The sequence below is a fragment of the Lagopus leucura genome, unplaced genomic scaffold (assembly GCF_019238085.1).
Source record: "Lagopus leucura isolate 7727_CA_CO unplaced genomic scaffold, USGS_WTPT01 Super-Scaffold_73, whole genome shotgun sequence".
NCBI classification, from domain to species: Eukaryota; Metazoa; Chordata; class Aves; order Galliformes; family Phasianidae; genus Lagopus; species Lagopus leucura.
This window is the reverse complement of record NW_024962252.1, coordinates 76,617,379-76,643,970: the sequence shown is the minus strand read 5'-3', so window position 1 is coordinate 76,643,970 and position 26,592 is coordinate 76,617,379. Positions and strand designations below refer to the sequence as shown.

Below are 26,592 nucleotides of genomic sequence, written 5' to 3'. Positions count from 1 at the left end.
TTTTGTGTAGTGCACAGACCGCGCTGGTTCTTTGGTGTATTTCTTCTGAATGTGGGAAGTGTGTGTGTGTTCATATGCACACGTGTGTGTCTGTCTGTGCAGGTGAGAATAAAGTTGCTAGCTTTTTGCCCATGTGATTGTTTTTAACCTCATATCACTGTTCTGTATGTTTCACTGAAATATATTGTGTGGACCCCATGACAACATTGTCTAATCAGCCTTTTTTTATTTCTTCCTTCTCTCTCCCCTCCTTCTCCTCCAGTCAGCATATGCTGTATCAGTGCTCAAAGAGTGTGCTAAACTGCGACCAACAGATCCCACCGTTCCTCTTCTGGCTGCCAAGGTCTGCATTGGGTCACTGCACTGGGTAAGCAAGCTGATGCAATTGTCATTGTGCAATGTGTCTAACGCTGCAGTGACAGTACCATTGTGTAGTTGGAGTGCTGAGAATGGAAATCCATGTTAAAAATCATACACATAGGCACACGTTTTAAAGAAAAGAAAAATATTACTAATAAATATTGCAGTAAGACACAGGAATGGGTTTTGCTGGTTTTTGATCAAAAGGATGGGATAAATCCATAATGGCTGTTCTTGAGACTGCCTCTTCAAATGAGTATCTAGAGCTGGATCTGCCACGCCGCTAGCCCCTGGAAGACCAAAGTTAATAAGTGAGTCTGACCCTTGAACTCCTAGATAGCTGAGGTCTGCTGTATGATTCAATCCTTTGTTCTTAAAGTTCCCGTGTCAGTGTTTTCTGTTCTGGATGTGTTAATGTATGCTCCAGAAGCAGAGTGGGAGTTGAAGTCTGTGCCTGTGAAATTCTCATTATCCCAAGGAGCTGAAACATCTGTCAGTCCTATACTGTTTGGTTTTATTAATTGAATTGCAGCCTGCTGTTTTCACCTGTCCTCACCACGAGGTGTCCCTGCAGTCAGTGAAGGATTATAATTGGTAACACAAGTAAAACATACAAGAAAAAAAAAGCATGAAAGAAAATACCAGAAGAATCTGCTCAGGTTTTGGTGACAAAATATTCTTCCTCCTGCTGCAATCCTCAGCATCTCTGTATGGTAAAAATTGGTATAAAGATGAATTTGACTGAATGCTATCAATTTACATGACTGTCAGTGAGAAGACTTGGTTATGTATGTATTTGAATCAACTGTAATTGTTGAACTTGTACGTGAGTCAGCAGAAACTGGGAAGCATTGTGTTCTAGGAAGAAAATCCGTCAGGTCTGAGGGCGATGGGGGAATCTTTGCTGACCTACTTGACTTATAGAGCAATTTAGCTCTGTTGTAACCTTAGCTCAGTATGTAAGTTTTGATGGCTGAAAGCTATTGTGCAGCTTAAAATAATACAGTAAATATATTTAAATAAAGCCAATACTTTTTTCTGATTCTTAGAGATTTTAAAACTACAAGCGAGTCAGACATTACAGCTGTATTGAAGACTTATTAGCATCTCTGCTGATGGTTTCAAAAGCAACATCAATTTAGTATTAGTCTAAAACATAATGCTGAGGTTTTTTCTCTGTGTAGGCTCTGAAGTTAGAGTTGCTTCATGGGTTGAATTCCTATATTCATCCGGAGTGATAGTGGGGGACTTGGAGTCTAAGAGCTTACCCTATCAATTCTACTGCCTCAATGATTGCCAGGAGGAGGGGGGAAAAAAAAAAGCTGGCAGGAACAGTCAAATTTAAGGAAAATCTTTCGGAAACCAAGCTAGGAGCCTGTTTTGCCTAGGAGCCAGGACTTCAGTATGACAGGCAAACTTGAGATCTCCTTGTTGCCCATAGTTTTTCAGCTCTTCTGACTTCCTGCTTGGTGAACAAAGTGAGGGGCACTGGAACTAATAAGGAAGGTGTTCTGTGGGACCTGATACTTATAAACAAGAACTGGTTGGGAATGCAAAGGAGAGTAGACTTGACTACAGTGACCATGAAATGTTTAAGATTAGGATGCTGAGAGGAGGGAACAAAGAGGATAGCAGAATTGTCCATTCAGATGTACTCCTGTCAACAAGAGTGACTCAAGTCAAACAAGAGTGACAGGAGCATGGAGAAGTGACCTGGGAGGAGTGTATGAAGACACTGTCCAAGTGAGCAGGGAAAAACTAGAAAAAATCTCAAAGCCCACCTGCAATTGAATCAGTCCACCATTCACATGGATGTTAATTGGCTGGAGAAATGGGCCTACAGAAATCTTATTAAGTTCCACACCTGGGGAGGAATAATCACATGCTGGAGTGCCAACTAGCTGGAAAGCAGCTTTGCAGAAAAGGTCTTGGGGTTCTGGTAGACAAATAGAATATGAATCATCAATGTCAACTACTTCTAAACAGAAATAGTGGCTTCAAAGAGGCTGTGGTCTCCCAATATTTGCTTGACACATGACTTCTGCCTTAATTAGACTTTGGACAAAATTCTGAGAGAGTGTATTCATCTTGTAAGACTCCATGCTAAAGTCGAGATCCCTGTGATGGTCTGACATTTAACAGGAATGGTGAAGTTTTAACGAAGGCACTGTGCTATATACTGGGTCATTGCTGTTTGTTGAGGTGAAAGGACCAGATTTCTGTAAGGTGAGAAAAAAAATGTCAGACTGCTTGTTTTTCTTATGTTACCCTGGTGTTTATGCAACTCTCAGTAGTGAGGACAAAATCTCATATGGTACCGTTAAAGTCTGATGCCTGTGATGGATGAGGGGTTGAATGTGTAATTATTAGCCCAAATTAAAGATGCTGCTTTGCCAGTAAAATAGGCAAAGGTAAAATTTGTTTTTTTCCTTGATGCTTCTCTTCAACATCACTTTGGATCCTCTAGTGCAGCTGACAAAGAAAGAATGCTTTGTTTTAGAGACATATAGAAAAGAAGGTGAAACTGTACCAGTCACAGCTCTGTCCTCAGTCAATCTGGTATGTCCAGAATTTCTCACACATGGCAAAAAATGTTAAAGCAACAGTCTAATCTTAAAAAAAAAGAAGAAAGGAGAGAGAAGTGAACTGTTTTTGACTATTTCAAAGAAAGGGTTTTTCCCTCTAACAGTTGCTTTTTCATTGTATGGAACACTTTCCAGTGTTTTTGGATCAGAAGTGAGGTTCAATCTGAAATAATAACGTTTTTTCACAAGAGCATAATTTTACTGTAGTTATTTAGAAAATAATCTTATAAACTCCAAACCAAATCCAGTAATATTCCTCTCTCCCTTTTTCTCAGTGGCCTATACTCTATTCTGACACCAAACTTTAATGATGCCATAGAATAGTTTTAATTAAGGGGAGCCAGAGAGAAATCTGAGCATCTTAGCATGATAGGTTTCTGCATTTCATAGTTAAAGGGATGCCTCTGATACTATTGGCAAACTCCACTGTCTAATAAAAACCTTCCTGCTTAGCAGAGCTGTTTTTCTAAATGTCATCCTTACAGTAATTATTTGCATTTAAATTACATGGCAATCACAACAGAATTGAATCATTTAAACTGGAAGTGAACAAATTGATCAATGCCAGTATAAATAGAAGGGAGGATAGACAGGGCACTGGAACAATCTAATGGACAAATATCAACAGTAGCAAATATTCAGATGCATCTTGCTTTTCAAAACATACAGAATGAATAATTTCTCAGTTAGGAGGTTTATCTGTGTACTTCATTGCTAGTTAGGCAGGAAAAGGGCAAAACCAGATCACTGTTCGTACAAACAAAACACGCTGTTTGTATGTCCTACATCTGTCTATTGTGTGCTTTTGGTGTGATGTTGTATTCAGTTCATTTATAGTCTGTGGACTAGTTTAGTCTTACTTCAGTTACAAAAAAAAAAAAAAGACAATTTATTCTGTCAGATAAATGCAAAATGATATGAGGAACACAGAACAGTCTCCTTTCTAATTAATGTAATGGTCATTTTAACTTGTTTTGCTGACTTTTTACATGGAATCTCCATACACTCTGAAAAACAAAAACCCAACCCAAATAAACTAATTGATACCATTCTGATTTGGAATAGTGAGGATACCCAGATCATGGAAAAAATATCACAGAGCAAAACAAAGTGCAAAATGCATGCATTTGTACTGTGCCATGCAAATCAATGTATACCAGATGTGGAAAAGAACTGGATGCAGTCAGCTTCTGTTGTGACATTATGACTGGTTTATTAGCTGATGTAAATTGGCACTACTCCACTGCTATATTTCTAGCACCATGCTGGCTTACATCAGCTCATGATCTGCCCCTCGACCACTAGCTTTCAGAATTTGGCCTGCTTTAAACATCTCAATGAAGTAAGGAATGTTTCCATTTTCAGAATTATAGATTTTCACAAATTAAAGAAAAAAAAAAACCACCAGAGAGTGAACAGCAAATTAGTCCTTCAGTTGTTCTAAAGCTTACGCCAAATGTCTTGGAGGACCACTTCAAAATAGTGCACCTATACGGATCACGCTTGTCTGGCCAAGATGCAGTTTGACCTGTACTTAATAAAGCTGATAGCATGCGAATTTTTTAACAAAGTTGGAACTCTTGTACTGTATTTATCCCATTACCCTGGTGTGTTTTAAAAGAGTTTTTGTGGTGAACTCAAAATTGCTTTTGAGGTGCCATGCTGCCTGGCGTTCCAGTTTGCCAAGATTTCAGCAGAACGGTCTGATGAACTTAAATGTGAACAATTGTATCAAGGGAACACAAAGGCTATTTGTGTTTAACCAGCTGTCTTCTGGCTTTCCAAAAATTACTATGAAGTTTTGGACTACTGAAGTTCAGAGTGTTATTTTAGATTTTCTTAAAGTCCATGTAGCTTGGAGTGGAGTGTCCATACTGGGGTTGTCCTGTCTTGATCTGCTGTCAATTTAGAGTGCCACTTTGTAAAAGACTTGCTGCAGTTTTCTCCTTCACTTAGCACTCCTTCTCAGCTATACTGGTGGAGATTTTGAGCTACAACATGAGTTGTTGTTTTTAGTATTTTTACATTAAGGTGCTGGTAGTTTCACTACTCATCTAGGTTCCACAAGACAGTTGTGACAGGTATTGTAAGAATATTAAAAACTGAACACTAGGTGTCAAATACTGACTTTATCAATTTTATAAGTATTATTTAAAGGTGTCAATAGTTACTAAGATGCTTTCAATGGAGACGCATTCAGAATTTGATAAATACCCATGGAGATGAATTGTGATCCTAGGATAGCTTGAATCTTCTACGACAGTGGTCTAACAGAGAGTAGGAGGGCATGAGACATGCTCTTACTGTTTTCAGCGACCCACAGTTGACACCACAGAAATAGTACTGTTTGGAGTTAAATGTGTGTAATACCACACGATGCCAGTGTTATCAGCTAGCACAGAGTTTTGGAGAGACTTCACCCTATGGCAAAAACTGCAGCACGAATGCATGCTGCACCTCACTACCGCTTCCCTTGCTTCTTTTGACTTGCAGATCCTAGTGTGGGAAAATGGAGATTGTGTTGTCTGTTAGGGCAAAGGCAGAAGAGCAGCAGGGTAAGGCCAGGTCAGACAATGCATGAAATCTGTAAAGTGTAAGTTGTATGGTGAGGTCAGTACATGATGGGGACGGGAAGGAGGGTTGGAAGGTTGGCAGCATGGAGAATTAGACTTGCATGCTTCTGAGGTAACAGCTTATTGTTCATTACTTTCACAGACCACTTAATCCAAGAGTGTTTCTTTCTCTTCTCTCTGTTGTTGACCCTGTCATTACAGATGATAAATGATGTGCATGTGCTTGTACCCAGTCACCTAGGAGCCCTGGAATTGCATGGCATTGTGTAGGTTTTACTGTGGTATGAGTAACATTGTAAGATCAAATCTAGCCCCATTATCCGAGTTATTCCACCTGCTAAGCAGACTCTGGGAAGGACTGACATCACTGTGAGGAGAGGCTACTGAGAAAACAGTGAATGGTGAAGAGCTGCTGAAGATTTCTTCCATCTTTTAAAATAGATTCTCACTGACATCACAGCTTCTGTTACTGAGGTGATCCAAAGGATTTTAGATGTTAAAGGCAACCAAGAATTTTATACATTTTCCTTGTGAACAAACCACTCTTGATACACTGGAGGAAAGGATCAAGTATTACTAAGTACAGTGGGCTGGGTTTACATGCTGAATATGTTGACAAGCAATCAGCAATATTGAAGGACCAACAATAGAAAGCATGGGATTTTTTATTTCCTGGCATGTAATGTGGTTTGTGTTGTATGTTGTGAACAGCAGTGGGACAGAGCTTTCTGTTACACAATACCTTACTGGGCACTTTTTTCCTATGTAGTTTTCCCCTTTTCTCTTAATCTTCCCATTATTTAATTTTTCCTGTTTTTTACCGTAGCCTCCAAACCTACAAGCCTGTGTAACAAAGAAGATAAAAGCCTAATTCATCTAGTTAACAGTATATAGCTTTGTGTGGAAGCTCTTCCTATAGGATTTGGATCTCTGAGATACTTGGGTGTTTCTCAGTCCTGGGGTGTCCAAGCTCCTATTTCACTAACCTTGTCTGCTGTCCTAGTCCAGTGTCACGTGCTGTGTTTCCTCCTTCCTCCCTTGTGCACTCCCCTTCTCAGCGCAGTAGAATGTCATTTCTGTGCTGCAGTGTAACGTCAGTTTTGCTTGTCTTCATCTGTTCTAAATCCTGGTGGGAACTGCAGTCCACTTGCAGTCCTGGAAGGTGTAGATTCAGTGGTGTAGGGCTTGAGCTTTTCTAAAAACACACTGGGTGGTGGTTGGAAACCAGCTGGGTGGCGATAGGCCAGGCGACAGCACCTGCTGTTCCCCACTTGTCAGTGTGCCTCTGGGCTTGGCTGCAGCACTCACCTAACCTGCGGTCAAATAACAGGAGTAGCTGGAACAGCCTACCCTCAGGGTTGTGCAACTAACAACTACTCTGTTTTCATCAAAGATGATAGAGGAGGTGGAAGGGAAAAAAAAAAGAACAGCAACGCAGCATTACAATCTTATCAGTGTCAGCTTGTGGTTTGGCAGCCTTTTTCTCGCCAGGTGCCAGCTGCATGCTTCTTTTCTGGTGTGGGGGAAAAGTTATTTAGCTAGTGCTTCCAAGTGCCTCCTGACAGGTAGTATAGCTTCAGTTCAAAATATGGAAAGTTCCCTTTAGTGTGTTTTCCCCGACACCTGCTTTCTGCCATACAGATCTCAGAAGGCAGGAACCTCTCTCTGCAGCCCTTCACTCAAAAAGCTATTCAGTAGGAAGTATTCAGAGGAATTTAGCAAGAGTAAGGGCCAAATCAGAGATGTAGCTGTGTGGGTATAAGACTTTGGGTTTTATTGTTTCTGAAGGAATAGCAAGTAATGATTCTAAGGGAAGTGAATTCAAGCTGTTACAAGCATACTGATGACCAAAGAAATGCCTTTTTCTGCATTCTTGCGAGCTGCTGTTGGCGCTGCTGGCAACTGGTTAATAGCAGTACTTATGCATTTTCTGGTGATGATGTGATGCTGTGCCATCCCTGCTGTCTGGGGGACACCTGGCATCCTGTGGCCTAGAATTTGCTAGCAATGGTCTATAAGATGCAACAGTTTTTATCCATGTTCCTTGCCCTCCCAATGCAGCATTGCACCATTTTAAGTTGGAGTCCTCATTTGAAGTGAACAAACTGAGTTCCCTTCATGTTGAGTCTGGCCACCTGGTTGTGCAGCTGGAGTAGGAATGGCTGTCTTCTGCTGTGCCTTTTGTGTCTTAGCTGACTTCTGCGTAGCTTGAACTTGCAACTTCTGAGAGTCCCAGAGTGAGATTTCACATGCCTCTCACCCCATGAGGAGAGGGGAAAGGAATAGTAGCTCCTGCTGCTTCAGGATATGTGGCAAACCATAGGAGCTGCAGCTGAGAAAAGTCGTACCTAGTGGGATCTAGAGGAATTGAGGCCTGATTTGGAGGCTTCTAATCCTCCCTTTCCTGTTGTTATAGCAGAGTGCAGGCACCTCATGTGTGTAAGGATCCCCTTGGACACAGCTCATCTGACAGATCTCAGCTCAGGCTGGCTCCTGGCGCCTCAGTCAATGAAGTGTGTAGAGAAGGATTTTTCACCCGGAGTGCGGGCAGGTTAGGGGCAGTTTGCACTGCAGAGTTGAAACGTTGCATTGGATGATTTGAATGGAAGGTTTTGCTTTTCATGGTTGCTCAGGGTGATTTAAGAATAGGCAAATGAGAGAAGAGGGGGCAGATGGCAGTCACAGCAGGGCTGGCAGGGAAAGTGGCTGAGTGCTGTAAGTAGGAAAAGTAAATGTTCTCATAAGCAGAACCAGCTGCTGAGCTGTGCTGGAGTTTACAATGCCATTTTTTTTTTTCAATGCAGCCTTCAACTGACCAAAGTTTGCATTCATGAGAGCCTTTGTGGCTAGTCAAAGTGCGATTAGTGTTAGTATGAATAAAGTTTACAAGAGTATTGCATTAGAAGCGCTCTTTCAGTCATTCTGAAAAGCTGTGGTTTTAATTATTCATACGAAATATTAATCTGGCACTCAGAAGTGGCCCTAGATAAGTGGCAGGCAAGAAAACTGAAAGGTGTGTTGCTGATTTATTCAGTGTGGGCCATCATTCAGGAACTAGAAACACCATCAGGTGACCATTCTGAGAAACAATGGAGCAAAATGTCCTCAATTTTAGACGTCTCCATTTCAGCTCCAAACCTTTCATTTAATCTGTTGGTTTTTTTTTTCACAAACTCAACCTTCCGCTACTCTTGTTTGATAGTTATTAGAATTCCTTGCATAGCTTTTTTCTTCATCTGATAGAGACTTCTTAGCTGAAGGTGCATGTGGGGAGGAGAAACAATGAAGAAATAGAGTGGGAATAGTGCTGTTTATGGTAGCAAAAGAGGTGCATAATTAAATTTCTAATTGCAGAGATTTCCTGCTTTATGTAAAAGTTCCTGAGAGTTGAAGAATTTAGTTATTGTTTCATGGGAAGGGTTTTTTTTTTTTTTGGTGTTTTCCCCTCCCACCCCTTGCCGAGTCATGGGACTCTTTCTTCTTCCATTGTCCTAAGCTCTGGTCCAGAATATGGTTTAGTTTGTGGCAGGGAAGTCGGTAGAGCTGACTACAAGATTAAAAAGTATCCTGGAACAAACTTCAGGCTTCCTGTTGTGATTGTGAGCTTAAAGGGTGGCATCTGAGCATCACTGAAGTCAGCAGAATTATTTCCAGTGTTTGCAGTAGACTTTGGATTATACTGTTAAAGACGATCCTTGCAATTTGCTTGATGTTTCTGAGAGGTATTCCTTTTTCAATTAGTATTTTTCAGAGTCATTATTGGCTAGGTAATCAGCAACACTATGGCAGTTCATAGTGCTTCCAGTCAACAGTTTGATGACCAAATACATGTTGGTCCTTGGGTGACTGTTGGCCATTGACTTGTTGGAGATTTTGGAAATTTTAAATTATGGGCCTGCATCTAGTTTGAAGTGTTGTGGCCTCTGGGAGCTGCACAAATGGGGAAAAGACCCAAGCAATGGAGACTGCCTCTTCATTTGCAGACTTTTCAGTCTTTTTCCATACACAGATTATCAGGTAAAGACTTCGTTGTGTTTTGTCATCTAATAAATACCAGCTCCTCTGTTTATGTAGCTGCTAATTCGTGTCATCACCTGCATGTCTACAAGGGATGTAACTAAGACTTGACAGGCTGCTGTGTATCAAGTCAATTCTATTCTTAAGTAATATACACACAGATTGCTGCAGAAGGGGAATTTCTCATCTGATGGTATATTTTTGATTCCAGTTCCTTACGAGTTTTCAATGTCAAAGAAATATGAGGTGCTGAAATCTGACAAAACTGAGTAATAAGAGCACATTTCAGTTATTGCTGCAGTATTTGCATCTAAAATGGCTGGATTTCAAACAAAAATGTTTCCCCCAAACAAAGTAATTCCATCCAATAAAATCGGTAATCTTGTCATAAAAGTTTCCAATAGTAGGATCTCTGGGGTGGTGTAGTGCTGTCTGATTGCTGGTCACTCTGATTATGGCTGACAGGATCTGCAAATCTCCTTGTATGCACATGAGGTATTCCTGTAGGTTCTGTGCCTTTCAAGCATCGCTTACAGCTTTTGCCTGTACTTGTCTAACCTTGACCTTTCCATATACATCTACAGGCCTTAGTCTTTTCTACGGATTATGGGTGTGTTAACCCTTAAGATCAGAAGTGAGGAGCACTATTCGAAGTTTTAAAGGCAATGTAGAGAAAACCTGGAAGTTCTTCCTTTAAAGGAAGACACCTGGTAGAACTTTTTATCTACTGCCAGAATAGTATCTAAGTAGCTAGTCCATTGATATTTAAGATTACATTATTTCCTGGTAGAGAAATACAAAAATAAGATATTCCTTAACCTTGAACATCTGGAAATAGTTTAGGGCAGGTGCTTAAAACCAAAACCTTTCTGAAAACTGTGGCTGCGCATCAGGGTCTAATAATCTGGTCTTCTATGTTCTCTTGTCTGTAAGTGCTTAGTCACTTGGTCACTGAAGTCACTGTTGTGTCTCTCAGATGACTGTATGGGTATGTATAAAAGGATAACCTTATTGAAGCAGGTGTAGTAGACATGCAGTTATTGTAGAAATGCCTGAAATTCTCAACCTCTGTCTTCTTTTGCAGCTGGAAGAAGGAGAATACTTTGCTAAAATGGTGATAGACCTGGGTGAGGATGCTGGAGAGTCCCTAGCAAAGGGTTACTTGGCACTGGGTCTGTCATACAGTCTTCAGGCTACTGATGGTGAGTTATCCTGTTTGTCAGGTGTGCTATATGAAACATCTGTTCTGATTCTTGGGTGCAAGCAGTAGGAAATTAATTAGAAACTTTGCCTTTAGTGGTGGCTGAATGTAGAAAATAATCAGATCCCGAGACGAGCAGGACTGTTCAATTCCTCAGAGAACTGTCTTCTATGGTAATAAAAGTGAAGCTTTTAAGTAAAGGAAGAAACTCAAATCATTGCTTAGGAGATGTTTCTCTGACTGTATGCAATGATTCTTGGTGTGATTCATTTGGATATTTGTAATACACTTATTTCACTTATTTGCACAACAAAAAATGGAACTTTCGATCTATTTTCGTATTTTTGTCACCCACTCATGTATCACATAAAGAAATACAGTCCAAGAACTGGAGGCAGAAATGCCTGACTTCGGTTCCTGGCATGATACTGATTCCCTGCAGAGATTCAACCTCTCCCTGATGTAGTTTCTTTCTCTGCTTAGAAGTAAACAAGATAAAAATATCTGTCTCATTGGTACATATGGATTGACTAGATACAAATCACTGAAAGTAAAAACTTAATTTTTTAATACTGATTACTTGGTTTTTATGTGATTAGACTGTGCTTCTGTAGAATTGGTGCTTTGTAGCCTGGAGGGCTGAAAGTCCTGGTGGCTGGGTGAGATCTAGATTTGACCTTCATCAGACTCACAGCTGGGGACAGCCTTCCTTTCTCTGTGATTTCTAACATAGGTAAAAGGCCTCCTAATACAGCTTCTTTAAATAATAGCTGAGCTGTTTTGTTTCCTAAGCAGTTTGGCAGTCCATACCACATGTTTTTCTGTCAGATGTGTTCCACAGAAAGAAATTTCTTAGGGCAAATGAGCCTGAAACAAAGCTAAAGTGACAGTTCGTATAGCGTTGTGGAAGTGCTCAGATCTTGCAAGTTACACCAAAATTCTGTAAAGCATGTGGTTGAGGAAGTGGCCTGTACTCTTCAGTAGTGCAGTATGTTGTTTCTTTTTCACCCAGTCATCAATCAGGCCTTCTGAGAACAGCTTTCCAGCATGGAGAGAAACATGCATTGTTGCTTTCTGTAGTTCTCCATGTCTCTGACTTTGAATAGTTCCCTTACAAAGGCTGTGTCAAGAAATGTATGTCCTTCCTAATCTGAATTTTGTTGTTTTTGGTTTTTTAATGTTGTTTTTTGTTTTGTTTTTAAATAGTTCATTAAACATTGAGTTCTGCTTTATAGCCTAGTTCCTTAGGGCATTTTGCCTAGATTTTGTATGAACTGTCCCTAAAGCTGTATGAGATCCCAGAGACTGTTTTCAGAGATAGGAAGATTTTTGTCTTAAGTCCATTACAATCTATTTATTATTCTCTATGGAAAGAAGAAGGTTTTTAAAGAATGGAGTTGTAGAGGCATGTATTGTGGTCTGGCTCTAAACATACCTTGGTAAAGCAAAATGGAAATTGGAAATTCTCATGGAAGAGAAGTTTTCCAGGTATACAGCTGTTTAGCTCAAGTGTTGTAGTAAGTGATCTTTGTAACATAAAATAAACAATCATTGCAACAGTTACCTGGTATGATTTTGTTGTGCAACATTGAAATACCTGCCTTCTCATCCTTGTATCTGTGGCCAGTAGGTCAGTAGAACCACTGTGCAGTTATTTGGGAAAAATCTGAAGCGTGTATTTTCATCTTCAGGCTACGTTTTATTAATTCTAATAAAATAGATCATGTTCTTCAAAAACATGGTAATCATGGATACACAGCAGCATTTTAGTAGCAAAGTCAAATTTACACTAGTGAGACATTAAAAAAAAACAAAACAAAACAAAAAAACCCAAGCTTTTGTTAGTGAAGAATCACAAATAGAACACATTGAAAGGAAGACAACTACTCTGCTATTATGCTGCTTTATAGTCTTATGTCACTGTGTTTGTACCAGTTTGTAGTGATATATGCAGACATGCAAACATCTGTGTGTATATATATGACTTCTGTAGCTTCCCACTTAAGCTGATATTCAGTTAATCATCGTTTTCAGAGACCTTCAACCAACTGTCTTGTAAAGGTTGCAGCAGTAATATAAAGCTGCCTTCCAACCGAGGTTAGATTTTCTCTCTTTAATATAATTTCAGTAAATATTTATCATCCTGTGTGCCAAAGGCACTGAGGAGCTGTATTAGAGCCCTTCCTTTATGACCACTTTTTAGCAAGTGCATTTAGCAGAGATGAGAAGATAGAATCCTACTGAATGATGATTCAAAGAACTCATGGGAGCATTCGATAGACTCATTTTACAACTATTAGATTTACTCCTGGATGAAATAAGATTTTCTGAAACTTGTGCTGGCTATAAGTATGTAGCTTTGCAGTCCTTAATGTCTAATTATGTGGTTTTTGGAAGAGGACTCTATGAAGTTGCTGAAAGACGTGTCCTCAGAGGAAGTCATAGCTGCTTTTGTCTCATTCTTAAAAGCATATATTTCTTGTTCATACAGAATGTCCATACATCTAAATTTTCTACATCCCAAATTTGTTCCCACTGAGGCAATTTTCAACAGCAAACCTTTTGCTTCTTGTAATTCCAGTTTTGGTGTAAGCTGCATTGTCAATTTTGCCTCATGAAGGATTCACTAGAGAAGGGAAAAGTGAGACGAATTTAGCACAGGCTGAAGAAGAGAGACAAGTCCAGCATGCTTTGTGAAATAAAACTGCTCTTATCTAACGTCAGTTCCACACATACTGTTAAAGCTCAGTACAAACAAACAACAGTAACAAGCCTTCACTCTCTTTACAGAAATGAGAGAAAGAGTGTACTGCATCTCTGTTCTCATTTAGAATTCTGTTACGAGGCCACAAAGTCAGAGACTGCATTGGAAAATTTTCCTGGTGATGTAAATAATCGGTAAACTGTTAATGGTAAATGTTAATCAGTATGCTAATGTTAATCAGTACCAGTTAATGTTAAAAAGAGACATTAAAATTTAAAATGCATTATTAGTGAACACACGTTTTTTGCATCTGGAGATGGCGATCAGCACATGCAATCATAAATTGTGATTTTGGATACTGAAACTGCATAACTTGCTGTATTAGTTGTCAGAAATGTATTTTTGAATTCCATCTCTCCAACCCACTTCTTAATATTGTGATTCACGTAATAGAAGAGTGCTGGAAAACACAAACTAGATTATTTTCTCATAAAATTAATGTGCTACAAAAATAGACCTGATTATGCTGCAGTTGCTTATGGTTTTTCAGTCCACAGTATATGGACTGTCTCAGCGTATATTTAGTTTTGATGCTGGCCCCCAGCATTGCTATTTCAGTCTATGCACTCACTGCTTACTATGCCGCACCTTCCTACTAACACAGTTTACCTTCCTCTGTTTTCAAATGTGACTTCAGAGCTTTGTATTTTGGTATCCAAAGGTTGAAAAATCTGCTGATTTTTGGTCAACAAAGAGTGCTCCAGAGAGTAAATATTAAGTTTCTAAGGTGATGTTTGAAAAGTACTGTTCTTAGAGGAACATTTGAGGTTTTAGAAACTTAAAATCCCCCGTGCTGTCTCTCTTACTTCGGTTAGACTGTGCTTTGCTCTGCTTTTATTTTAGTCTAAATAATGTGTTCTGTTGCCTTTTTATTTGTAAAACTGTCACAGCTGAGCTCATGATAGTGACTTCTTGCTACGTAAGAAAAAAAAGTCTAATTCTGGTAAGGAGAGGGAAAGGGCATGTATGAGGAGGGGCATCGGAGTAGGAGGAACTTGCACAGGTTTTGTCAACTTGAGGCATAAATATTGAACACTGAGTCATGTCATCTCTGTATTTATTCATCTAGCGTGTACATGTGTTATCTCTGATAAAGACCTAGCAATATATGGGAGAGGAGCAGTAGGAAGAACCTAAAAGATCACAATAAAGATGTTTCCAATCTGTTAACTATTTCAGCTTACTGCTCTCATGTCTGCCCTCCAGTACCAGTACATTTGGGAGTTTTGTTCATTTTATGCAAAGCTGACTTAAATGTGCTAAAAATAGATTGAGCTGAGCTAGACGTGTAAAGGTACAGTGTTCTTCCAAACCGACCTTCCGAGTTCAGCTCCCTGTTTTTCTGCATTTTGGTTGAAAATTTTTGCCATATTGAGGTAATGATCAATGGCCCAGCCTCTCTTGCAGACAGATTTTGTGTAAAAATGCACATTTTTCTGCTTTGAAAGAGAGGGAAGAACTTAAGAATTGCTTTTAAGAGCTTCCTCTTAACTCTACTTGGCCTCTGTGCTTGGGATTGGTCTTGAAGACTGTGTTGTAAAACACTGGATCAGAGCCTGTGAAGCACATTTTGAGCTCAGTTTTTGTTTAGCGGAAATACGATTTGATTTTAACTATAAACGTGTTCAGTCATCACTTCAGCTTTCCTTCTCTTTCATCTCTCCCAAAATTACTTAGCTGCTTTTTTATAGAAATGGAAGAACTCAAATTTCAATTTGTTTGGCCAAATCAAACACAAATCTAGAGACAGACAAGCAGATTTGCAACTTTGCAACTGAATATGCAGTTCATGCTGTGGGAATTGGGACTCGCATGTCCCACCTCATCAGTGCCAACATCCTTTCCACCAAATATTGGTACTCTTACTTTCTAAGTTGAACAGCCATTCAGTCAAGTCATACCAGACTGAGCCCGAAAGTTCTTCTAGCTTTTCCTTTTTGTGGTTATTTGGAGGGTGAATGTTAAATCTCTTTCCATCTTCCTCATTGTGTAATGTGTCTCTAGAATTACTTGGTTACATGTGTATATATATATAGGGAATCTTGTAGTTTCCATAAGGAGCACAATCTGACATGTTCTTTCTGGGTGAACGCTCATAGCTGTGATTAAATCCTTTCTAGCGTCTCTTCAGGTATTTTTATTTTATGAATGTCAATCATGATTTTCTAAAATACTTTTCTGTAAGCTTTGCCACTTCATTGTTTTTTTGGTATTTGGCAGTGGACCAGAATATTCAATTTAAGGATATTGAGAGTGAAGTGTTTCCAGCTTTTTATAAATGCTATGTTTTGCATGAAAGCACATATCTTCAAATTTGTTCTTTGAATTATGTATTTTTGTTCAGTTTTTACTATTTAGAGCAGAATTTATGAGGTAAGCAGTTTTTTTTTATTTATGTGATTTGGAAAATCCTGAAGATTGCTGTTCCTCGCAGATAGAGCTGATGTTTGGAAGAACTATTGAAAGGCATAGGAGTGAAAAAGGTTTGATGACTGCAACTACTTAGGAAAAATAAATTGTTTTTAAAGTTTCACTTACTAGCATGTTGGATAATCTAAAGAAACTTTTTACCTTTGTACAACTTGTAGAAGAACACAACTCTTAACTTATACGAGTATTTGATTTTGGGGGGGGGTTGTTGCTGAAGTAAATACTATTTACTATCTTCCTTTTATGGAGCTTACATTGGCTTGATACAGGAAGTGAAATATATTCATAGGTGGATGTTTGCTGAATGATTAACTGCTTGTCTCTTTCTTGTACTGTTGATCGGAAGTTTCCAAGTTCAATACAAGTAGAACGAGAAACAACTGCTATGTAAAATCTAAAAACTTGAGATCCAGAGCAAAGCAGCCAACTGGTGTGCTTCTGAACTTTATTGTTAGCTTTCCAAATATTCTGGATTTAAGGGAGCCCTTCTTCTCCAAGTTCTTCTTCCTTTAATGATGATGGTATTTTATGATGCTCTGGTGTAACAAGAGATTGATGATTCTTCTCATTAGAGCTCAAATTAAGTCATACATCGGATAAGCCTAGCGGATGGGATCCTTTGGCAATTAGATGCACCAAGGAGGGCATAAGTGGCTCCTTCTTGCCACTTATCTGCCATATCTGAAGTAACCTGAATGTTTGTTGTGGTCCAGGGGAAATGCTATGTTGTCAAGGACTGTGTCATGGAGTTGTAAATCTGGCTTCTGGTATTCCTGTTCCACCTGCAACATCGTCCTACATGAAGATGGTGTTGGAGGCACTCTGAGTCAAAATGCCAAGCTAGTTACTGCCATTAACGTGTACACTGGGCTGGCAGAGGTCTAGAATCTAGTTAGATACAATAAGAGATTGTGTCTCCTGATCATTCCACACCCCTTTAGTGGCATACATTACTAAAAAATACTTCAGAGTTTCAGACAAGAGAGTTTGAAGAGTTGTTAATAGAAAAAAAAGGGAGAATTTGAGTTAAAATATTATTTTTGTGCTGTCCATTAAAAACAAAAGGGCACATTTTCCAGCCCTGAGCAGGCACCATGAGATTGCAACACTTTTCATGCTTCTGGTTTGAAGCATGTGTAGCTGTTTTTTATTGAATCTGAAACATTGAATTCAATTCTTAAATCACATTGTATATTGCCCTGCAGCTACTTTGAAGAGCACTCAGGATGAATACAACAAGAAAGCACTTCAGGCTTTGGAGAGGTGAGTAAGAATGGTACCTATTCCTGTATTATGTAGTTCCTTTGATGAATCCAGAATAATTTTTTAAAAATGTTTTACTTTCTGTATGATGTTACTCAGAAACTTTAAAAACACTTCCATAAATTTCAGCAGTCACATGTGAAAAACATCCTTGTGATGGTGAAATCTGGTAATTGTTTGGTTGAATATCCAAGGTAAGAGCACTTGTTCTGCCTCTAAAAGCATTGTGCACGTGGTAGGACAGTTAACATTTATAAGCGTAAATGCTTACAGATCTCAAGTGGCAACTAAATGGAAGCTTATGTGGTCTAAGTCTTGGACTGAAGTATCTAATTCTGGTTTTGTTGTGGTCATAAATGCATTATAAAAAGTGATGAAAACTTGAATTCTTTGGTATCTCCAAGTACAGATACTGTACAGTGTAAGTACAGTACAGATACAGTAGCAAGTTGAGCACTTTACTGGATCCTAGCTGCTTTTCTGATGCTGTCCAAAACATTTTTCCTGCAGTGATTGTAAGGAGCAAGTGGTAGTAGAAACTTGCTTTTGCCAAACTGAAACTACAAATGTAATTCTGGATATTTACCCCATAAGGATCTGAAAGATTAAAAAGTATATATTTTAGAAGCCATTTATATGGTCACTATTTAGATCAGCAGTATACTTAAAGTCACACCAGTTCCCAGGCTCCAATGTAATACCTTCACTGCTGCCCAATTTTTCTGTAATTGCAGTGCTGCAGTGCTTTTAAAGTGCATTTATTTTTATGCTTTGACCTTTCCCCACTGGCTGTAGCTGGTTTTCCCCGTATCTTAACACTAGCTAGGAAGCAGACAAGCTTCTAGTCAGAAATTAGGTACTCAGATTTCAGCCAACAGGAGTGTTCTGACAGTAACTGCTACTATCTCCCTATATGCATGGGTTTGGTTTTCTTTTCCTTGTTGGGTTGTTGTTTGTTTTTTTTTTTCCCCTTGTTTTTCACCTCTTTTTAAGTTACTTCTAGAATTTCTCAGACCACGGTTTGGCTTGTAGCCATCCTTATCAGTGGCCTTTTCAGCTGGAAGTTTGAATGAAGTATTTTTCTAGTACATTTTGAGGAAATTTAATAGTAGTTTAAAAACTCTGTCTCTTTTCTGTTCCCCCTCAGTCTTCTTCTCTCCAGGCTGAACAGATGCAGGTTACTCAATCTTTCTTTATACGGGAGATGCTCCAGGCCTTTGATCATCTTTGTGGCCCTCCTGGATCTGCTGGCCGTGGTCTTTTTAATTAACCCTAGGATTCCGTTGGCCTTCTCGGCCACCAGGGCACACTGCTGGCTCCTCACCAACCTGTTGTTCACAGGAACACCCAGATCCTTCTCCACAGAGCTCCTCTCCAGCAGGTCATCCCCTAACCTGTACTGGTGCATGTGGTTATTCCTCGCCAGGTGCAAGATGCTACACTTGCTCTTTTTAAACCTCACCCCTAGGTTAAACTAATTGTTCCCTCTCAACTCTCCTGTCTGTCCAGGTCTTGTTGAATGGTAGCACAGCCTTCTGGTGTGTCAGCCGCTCCTCCACATTTGTATCATCAACCTTACTCAGTTTTTATTTCCAAATTCCTTGATTTTTCATTTGCTTATTCTTGGCAAATGAGTAGTTTTGGCAGGTTTCTAACCATTAGCCTTGCCAGCTTGTCATTTCTTCCTCAAAAAGACTTTTGACTCTGATTGCTTTGAACAGTGCAGTGCAGGTGCAGGCTTTTTTATCATCCCCGAGCACCACCCATGAAGAGGTCAGGAATGTCAGCTTGCTATAATGAACCTTCCTCTTCTCCGTCTTTCCTCTGTGCAATGGCTTTACTGCATGACAGAGCCAGGAGCAGCTTCTTGCATCTGCAACTCACTCAACGGGGAAAATCCACTGGTATTGGACATGGGCTGCTACATGGCAGGAGCCAGTGTTCAGCATTGCTGCTAGGTTAGGTACCTTAAACTTTGCCTGGTAGTTAGCCTGGTTAAGGGCTTCTCTGCAGAGTGGTGAACTCAGGTTGCATTTTCATGCTGAGCATAGCTCAGGAGGAATGGTTCTTCCCTGTCTGTCCGTTCCTGCTTCTGGCCTTGAAGCCAGAATTGAGTTCTGGGAAGCCACATTGAGTTCTGGAGATGCTGCAGTCTTCACTAGCCAAGCACTTTCTGCAGTATAAGCTATTCCTAGCCATTGACCAGAAGATAATATCTGAGAAGTCCAAGCTGGTTTAATGGGAGAAGCCCTAGCCTGAGACACAAAGGCTCTGGTTCTCAACTAGGCTCAGCTTCTGCCATCAAAACCTCAACCCTCCCACTGAATCTTCCTTTTTCAAATTAGGAGCACGCTGTCAACAGTTAGAATTGGAGCTTGTAGGGTGGAAGATATTTTGCGTTTGGGCATTAGCTGATATCTTGGGCTCCTGATCCTGTTCATAGCCAAAATAGTAGCAGAAATGATGATTACTTTTTGGTGCCAGCCCAACCCTCTCCTATTATTTGAAAAGTGGTAATATAGAAACAAGTTAAACAGCTATCTTGTTTTACCTAAATTACTTAAAATAATGCCTTAAACAGTTGGTGTCATGAATTAAAGCTATTTTCTCCATTAGATATTTACGTTCCAAAATATGTGCTGACAAATGAACATTTAAGTTATATAAACCCTGACAGTTGTATTTTTCACCTGTTTTCCTGTGAGCTTGGCTTATCCAGGTAAGTGTCAGTGTACTTTTTGTCAAGTTTCAGTATGCTATCCCATTACTGGTCTAGTTTTCTATTGAACAGGGCTCAGGTTTGTTCTGCTCGTGTGTGAGTCATGGCAACGTAGTTGTAGAAAGTACAATCTAACAGTCACTTTTCTTTTTGTGTTGTGTTCTTAAAGAGCACGGGAATTGGACCGAGACGATCACCAAATCATCCTCTACTTATCGCTGCAGCTGGCTCTTGTCAGACAGGTACGTGCAATAATTAGCAACCACTGAGGCATTAAGAAGGTGGGAGAAGCACAGTCATTGTACAAGATCAAGGCATGCTAGACAGGGTTCATTCCTACCTTCATTAGTAGTCAGTAACAATCAGAATTTGTTTGTGTAAGATTTTTATTTTTTAAAGCAGTAATTCCACAGTGCGTGTGACCCCTGGGAATATCGTTCCCAATGTTTTTAGCCCTAACTTCTGGGTGGTGCCGTTCCCACTCTGAGCAACTTTGTCTGGGTAGGCTGAGTGAGAGGTATTTACTCTGGATATCATGCTGCGTCCTGCCACAGGCTGCTCTTGTTACTGCCTTGTTCTGTATCGCACCAGATCTCACGTTCTCAGCACTGGGCACTGGTTTATTCCATACTTGGGAACATTCAGCGCTAGACTTTGACGGGTGCTGGAGCTCTGCAGTGAGTGGGATTAGTTGGCATTTGAATGCTGCTGCAGGTGTTAGTTCATAAACATTACACTAATCGGTAAATACACTGCACCATCTTATTTCTCTGTCCTTCTTTTTAAAAGCCAAAGACTTCATTAGAGTTGTCTCTATTTATTAAATGCTCTTCTAGCTAGATTTGATATTTCATGGCCTTTTCCTTCTTTGGCAGGCTTTCTGCTTGCTGCATCCAGAGTCAAAAAGTTGGATCCTTTTTACTTTCCTGAGATAATTAGGGGAGTTGTGTGTTCATTAGGTTAAACTAATTGTTCCAGGAGAGCACGCTCTTGATAATGTCGCTTTTGTAACCCTTTAATGAGAGCGCTGTGTTGTGAGGAAGCTTGCAATAAGAAAGGATAATTGAAATGGCTTACTTAACGTTGTCATCAGCCTACTGCCTGCTTTATGATGCAGTTTGCTCAGGGTCTTTGGTTTAAAAATACCCAGCTACCCCTCTTTCTCCCACAGCTTCTGCCTCACAGGGATGTTGTTTGATTTGCTTCCCCTTTCGCTTCTTGCCCAGAGTAAAAGCATTACAGCTTTTCAACTGCTGCTGAGAATAAAAATACAAATATTCAAAGTAAAAGAGATCTTCATGGTTATTTGTTCTTTCTTCTCTTTACCGGACTATTGCAGTTTAACTCATTATGCTTTCTTTTTCTCCAGTTAGTCTTTTATTTTACAGTGCTGTTTCATGTTCATCTTTTCATTATTCTTTACCCCCCCCCCCCCGTCCTTTCCATCAAACTCTTGTCCTTATGTTCACTTTCTCCTATGTCTTCCTCACCTGTATGTTCTCATCCTTGATGTTTTGCCAGTGGCCTCTGCTACCCTAGCTGTGTGATCTAAGTGTGTTAGGTAGTGTCAGCCTGAGCCCTGCTATGTTGCTCTTGCTCTTCCCCATCTAGTGAGATATAAATCTTTAATGCGTGCTTGCAGAGAGGGAGATACCTGAGATATCTTTATTTTTAGACTGCTGTAAAATATCATACTCTTCTTTTGCCAGTTTACTCAATGATAAAAATTTGGTAATGTGTTTTTAATATGCTTAATTATTTAATGTATCTAATACATTATCCTTCTGATTAACTGAAAGATAAATGATATCTTTTTTTTTTTTTTTTTTGATAGGTTGCATTAACTATTGAATGTCACAGGTAGGGTTTCCATCAGGCTATGCTGCAGTACCATACACAAGATAATATCTGATAATACCTCAGCAATCAGCCTTTTTGTTTCCATAGCCAAGGTCAATAAGTGGTCAATTTCATACCTTACCTGTATGAAAAATCTAGATATCAGCTTGCATAGATAAGAGAGCATTTTCATGGAACAAAGCAAAAGAGGCAGATGACTGGTAGAGTGCTGAATAAAGTTTGAGCCATCATCTTCCTTGGAAGACTAAAATATTTCCAATAGCAGTCAGCCGTCTGCCAGCACTGGGCACATGGAGGGAGAAATGGAAAAATATAAGCCTCCCTCCAAAACACATTGAGAACGCGGCAAGAAGGGGAGTGGTTACAGAAAGTTTTCATGGAGTTGGATGTTGAATACTATGATCAACCAGAATGAAAGACGGCGTCATGCTTGATGTTCATGGTATGGACTGTGTCTTAAAGAGCAGAGTAACTGGAAGGACTCCAACAGTTCTCAGAGAGTCTGGGTCAGCCCCAAGGCATTTTACAGTGGATTTTCCAGCAAAATATAGTAAAATTCCATCCTCTGTGACAAGAGTCTCACTTTGATTTTCTCCTTATGTGACAGTGCCATCACTCTGAGGTTAGCTGGTGCTGAGGTGGGTTTCTCCAGGTACATCTGGATCATCAGTCTGATGACCACTGGCCAGGCCAGTAGACAAGCCAGGCTCCCAGCTCTGGGCTGCTGGTTCAGCTGCCTCTCTTGTTTCTGTGGTAACAGAATGTGGATCAGCACAAACAAGGTAGCCTGAAGATTTTAAAGCTGACTGATTTTTAATGCCTTGCCTTGCTTTTTTAGCAGGCCAGTTTCTATGGAAATGACTCTAGAGAGTCAGAGCTCATGTTAATTTTAAGTGCTGATTCCATTCTCCTTTTGGGGATGGTGTTCTGTGTTTTTTTTTTTACCTCAAATGCCATGTAAATCAGTACCGGATACATGAAAACAACACATGGGTTTTCATACCATTTTAATATTTGATTTGACCTTTCTTTACATGAAAATAGGAAGGCAAAGACAGCCAGGGCCGGCAGCTGAGAATTAGAGGTCTCACTTATCAATTTCGTCTGCGGGCTGCCAGCAGACCCGAAGTTTCAAGTGGCAATATCCAGAAAACACCTACTGCCTTCCTTCCAGTATATAAAAAACAGAAACAGGAGTTATGAATACCAGAGAAAGCATTTCAGTTGTTTTCTCTGCAGTTTTTATTCTGGTTCCAGGGAGGGGCAAATGTGTTAGCTTTTGTTTGCCTCAGGAGAGGAGCTCTGTTTCCATTTAGTGGCTGCTAACAGGGACAGCTCTGTTCTTTGTCCCAGACCTGCTAAGGCCTTCTCTGCTGAAGAGCAACATGCAGCTTTTCTGTCAAGGTCTTGATTTTTCCAGTGATGAAGAACAACTTGCAGCAAGAATTAAGTTCTAACATAGCTCACAGATTTGTTCATGCTTGCTTTCTGATGGTGTGCAGCAGGTCTGTTTTGAGCAAACATTCTTGACTGTCAATGAAGCTTTCTCTTTTCTCTAATCCTTGTACTATAAAGGCAGATGGAAAGGGATAGCTTTAGTGGTTAATTAACTGCAACTCACAACTGATATGAAAGTATAAGGTTTGAAAACTCATTTGGATCAAATACTTATGAGATCCTATTTCATTTAGCACTCTCAATATGTAGGTGCATTCTACCATTGTGAAATGGTAGAAAAACATCATACTATTTTCCTTTTTATACCTACAGTTATAACTTCCAAATGGTTTTAAGGAAGCATGTAGCATTATCAAAATAAAGCCTATTATAAGAGGCAGTCTAAACAATCCACAGTATTTTATTAGTGCTGCAGGATGCTATTTCTGGCTTGCTGCAGTATTTTTGCTTCCTGATCGATGTGATCTTAACGTACCTGTGTGCCATGCAGAATAGATGTGGTATATTTATTAATGGAAAGACGAATCAGAGAAGGGTAGAATGGTCTAATTGCTGGCTCCACTTGGACTTGCTGTCCAGCTGAAATAGGATTACTTTAAGGCGTAGCACTTGTGGGGAATTTAAACTGGCAGCCTACCTCTGAGTTTCAGAGCGCCATCTGTGCTGCCAGCTTCCATCTTTCTCATATTACACAGTTACTTAAATAAATAAGCTTTGGCTTCTTCAATAGATCAATGATCTCTACTTTTCAAAAGAAGTTTGTGTTTGCTGCTGCCAAATATCTTGTTTTTATTGTTCTAGAAATTCAGTTTAAATTTTGTTGTGACTGTTTTGTTGAAAGTTGTTATTGTGTGTTTCCTGTAGTTGAAGAGAATATCCTGAAATTATTAAAGGGCATTTTTTTTTACTGGTGTTGACCACTGCAGCAGGAGAACTGTAGGCTACTAATGGTGTTACAGGGCTAAGGATTTTTGGGGGGCTTGAGTTAGAATAGTTAGGGGTCAGGCAGCATGACTAATGTCCAAAATCTGTCATTTCCTGCAACTCTACAACAGGTTGCTCAAGACCCCCTCTGGTTTGTTGTTTGTTTGTTTGTTTGTTTTAGACCTGGGGGTAATGAAAGTCTTGATGGCAGTCTTATTTTAGCAAGCCAGATTTATACATCTCTGGTGTACCTCCTGAACACCTTCGTAGACTGGCAGACCTGGATCTACAACAGTCTCACATCTGTTGTCCTGCATCCAAGTTCTCTTGTCATTGACAGCATTTTTACATAGTAATGAAGAAGTGTCCTAGGAAGCTGCTGAAGAATCATTGATGATTTCAGTCAATATATTTATTCTAGCTTTGCAGTAGGCTACAATAGCACATGACAGACAGTAGTTCATTAAAGCCGAGAACTCGGTTGTATATCCAAACCTGAACCTAGGCCAGGACACTCAGCAGTGTCACCAGATGCCAGTTTGGGGTTATGTCTGTGGATCAATCACTTATCTGCAGGCTTGCATGAAGGCACCAGTAATTACTGTAGTTAAGTATTTTTGCTTGCTTAAGTGCAGTAAGAGTGAAAAGTCATTTGGATATTTGCATGAACAAAATATGGACTGGTCTCTCAGAGGTATGTCTTGGATCTAGATGTTCTACAGACTGTTGTGACTGCAGGCAGTGTAATGGCTGCTCTCCATTGTTATGTGCAACCTCTTCTCCTGAGTGAAGTGTGGAGGTGGTGGGAATTTCGTATTGGTGTTACGCCAGGCCAGAAGAAGAAACCTGTATATTGTTCTGCAAGCTTTCAGGGCCAAACACAGATCTGGAAAGAAGCAAATAAGAATAATGTCTAAACTAGAGGAACTTAGAGAAAATTCTCTATGTAAAACTTACTGGTAATCAAAAAAAAAGATCTAAAAAATTCCTTTTTGAATATATAGCTGAAGTTACTTGGTCACTAAGATCTTGTGATATAAATGCATTCGTTACAGATGTTAGGTTTTCTGCCAAAGGGGACTTGATTCTAAAAGACATGCCACTGATGTGTCTGGACTACTCTTCACCTAGCTGATATTTATTTTTCTGGTCGTATTTTGAATCTTGCCTCTTTTACCTTTAAGCACTTCTACTTAATTTTTATGTGCCTGATTCAAATCACAAAGAAACAAAACACTGCTAACATTTGTAATGCTGTCACACTGCTGAAGTGGCATCTGCCCATCCTAGAAGATGGAGTTGAGAGTTGGGCCCTTGTAGCGTGTTTTTACAGTGTAAAAGCACCATGGATTAATTGGGTCTAGACTGCTGCTCCTGCTCATAAGCAGTAATTCAATAATGCTGCAGACTTTTTGCTAGAATGTGTGGGTTTTCTCAAGCAATGCAGCCTGTTAATTTTGGCAGGCTGTTCAGATAGTAGAACTCTTCCTCATAAGATGCCCAAATAAGATTTTTTCAGAATTTCAAATGACTATATTTGCTCTTATCTTTGGGAATATCTGAAGGAGAAAAATGTTTTCTTTTTATGTCTACCCCATTTCCTTCCAGATTTCTGATGCTATAGAATATCTTCAGGAAGCACTACAGCTGTGCAAAGATGACATGAACTCACTACATCTACTGGCCCTCCTCTTTTCAGCTCAGAAGCACTATCAGCATGCACTGGAAGTTATCAACATGGCTGTTGTTGAGTACCCAGAAAGCTTTAGGTAAGAGTTATTACATATTTTCTTATGTGGTGCATCCACTTGGGAATGATGCTAACTAGCTCTTTTCTTCTTGGTTATACATCAAAAGCCTGTTAAATCAGGTGCTACTAGTATGTTACTCTGCATGTAGGTATACTGTAAAGCTAAAATATGTGAGGCTCAGTGTATTTTTGTGTGTGTGTGTGTGTGTGTTCATGGTCTTTATATAGTAATCCTTGTGTTTGCTTGCTTTTCTGCTGTCTGCCTTTTGGTATTGTGCTGATGGTATTTTCTTCTACATACATTCCTGTACATTTCTATACATCACTTTTCACATGTAGAGGAATGAGTTTGAGACACCTATGATGATGTCTGTATCAAGAATTGTTTTGTAATTTGGTGAACTTCCTGGTTAAAGAGAAAATATCATTCATATATTGACCATTGGTTTGATTTTCATATATGACACAATTTGCTGCAATAACACAACTGGGGGAAAAGAGCAGTTGAGTGTCATAAACTGTAATAATGTGTAGTTGAAAAAATGGTTCGGCTGCCTAAAACCAGGTTTCAACCAGCACAGATTTCCTGGAGCAAGAATTTTCCACTATTTCCACTATGGACACTCGAAGACAGCTAAGGCAGTGGGTGGGTGAAAAAGAAGAAACTGGTTCTATGATAAACAGAATA

At 39.7% G+C, this 26,592-nt stretch overlaps 1 protein-coding gene and 1 long non-coding RNA gene across 4 annotated transcripts in view; one reads left to right on the top strand and one right to left on the bottom strand.

Moving 5' to 3' along the window:
* TTC7A (tetratricopeptide repeat domain 7A) overlaps positions 1–26,592 on the top strand; it is a 162,214-nt gene that overhangs the window by 50,676 nt on the left and 84,946 nt on the right. For all 3 annotated transcript variants that reach the window (XM_042892070.1, XM_042892062.1, XM_042892078.1), the window contains 5 exons: positions 263–367; positions 10,620–10,737; positions 17,136–17,193; positions 20,082–20,154; positions 25,763–25,923. In XM_042892070.1, the coding sequence (XP_042748004.1) occupies positions 263–367; positions 10,620–10,737; positions 17,136–17,193; positions 20,082–20,154; positions 25,763–25,923 (515 nt within the window). The remainder of the gene's footprint in view (positions 1–262; positions 368–10,619; positions 10,738–17,135; positions 17,194–20,081; positions 20,155–25,762; positions 25,924–26,592) is intronic.
* Positions 489–6,863, bottom strand: LOC122191718. Its single transcript, XR_006182453.1, has 2 exons — positions 6,505–6,863; positions 489–650 (listed from the first exon to the last, which is right to left on the bottom strand). It is a non-coding gene; the product is annotated as an uncharacterized LOC122191718 (long non-coding RNA).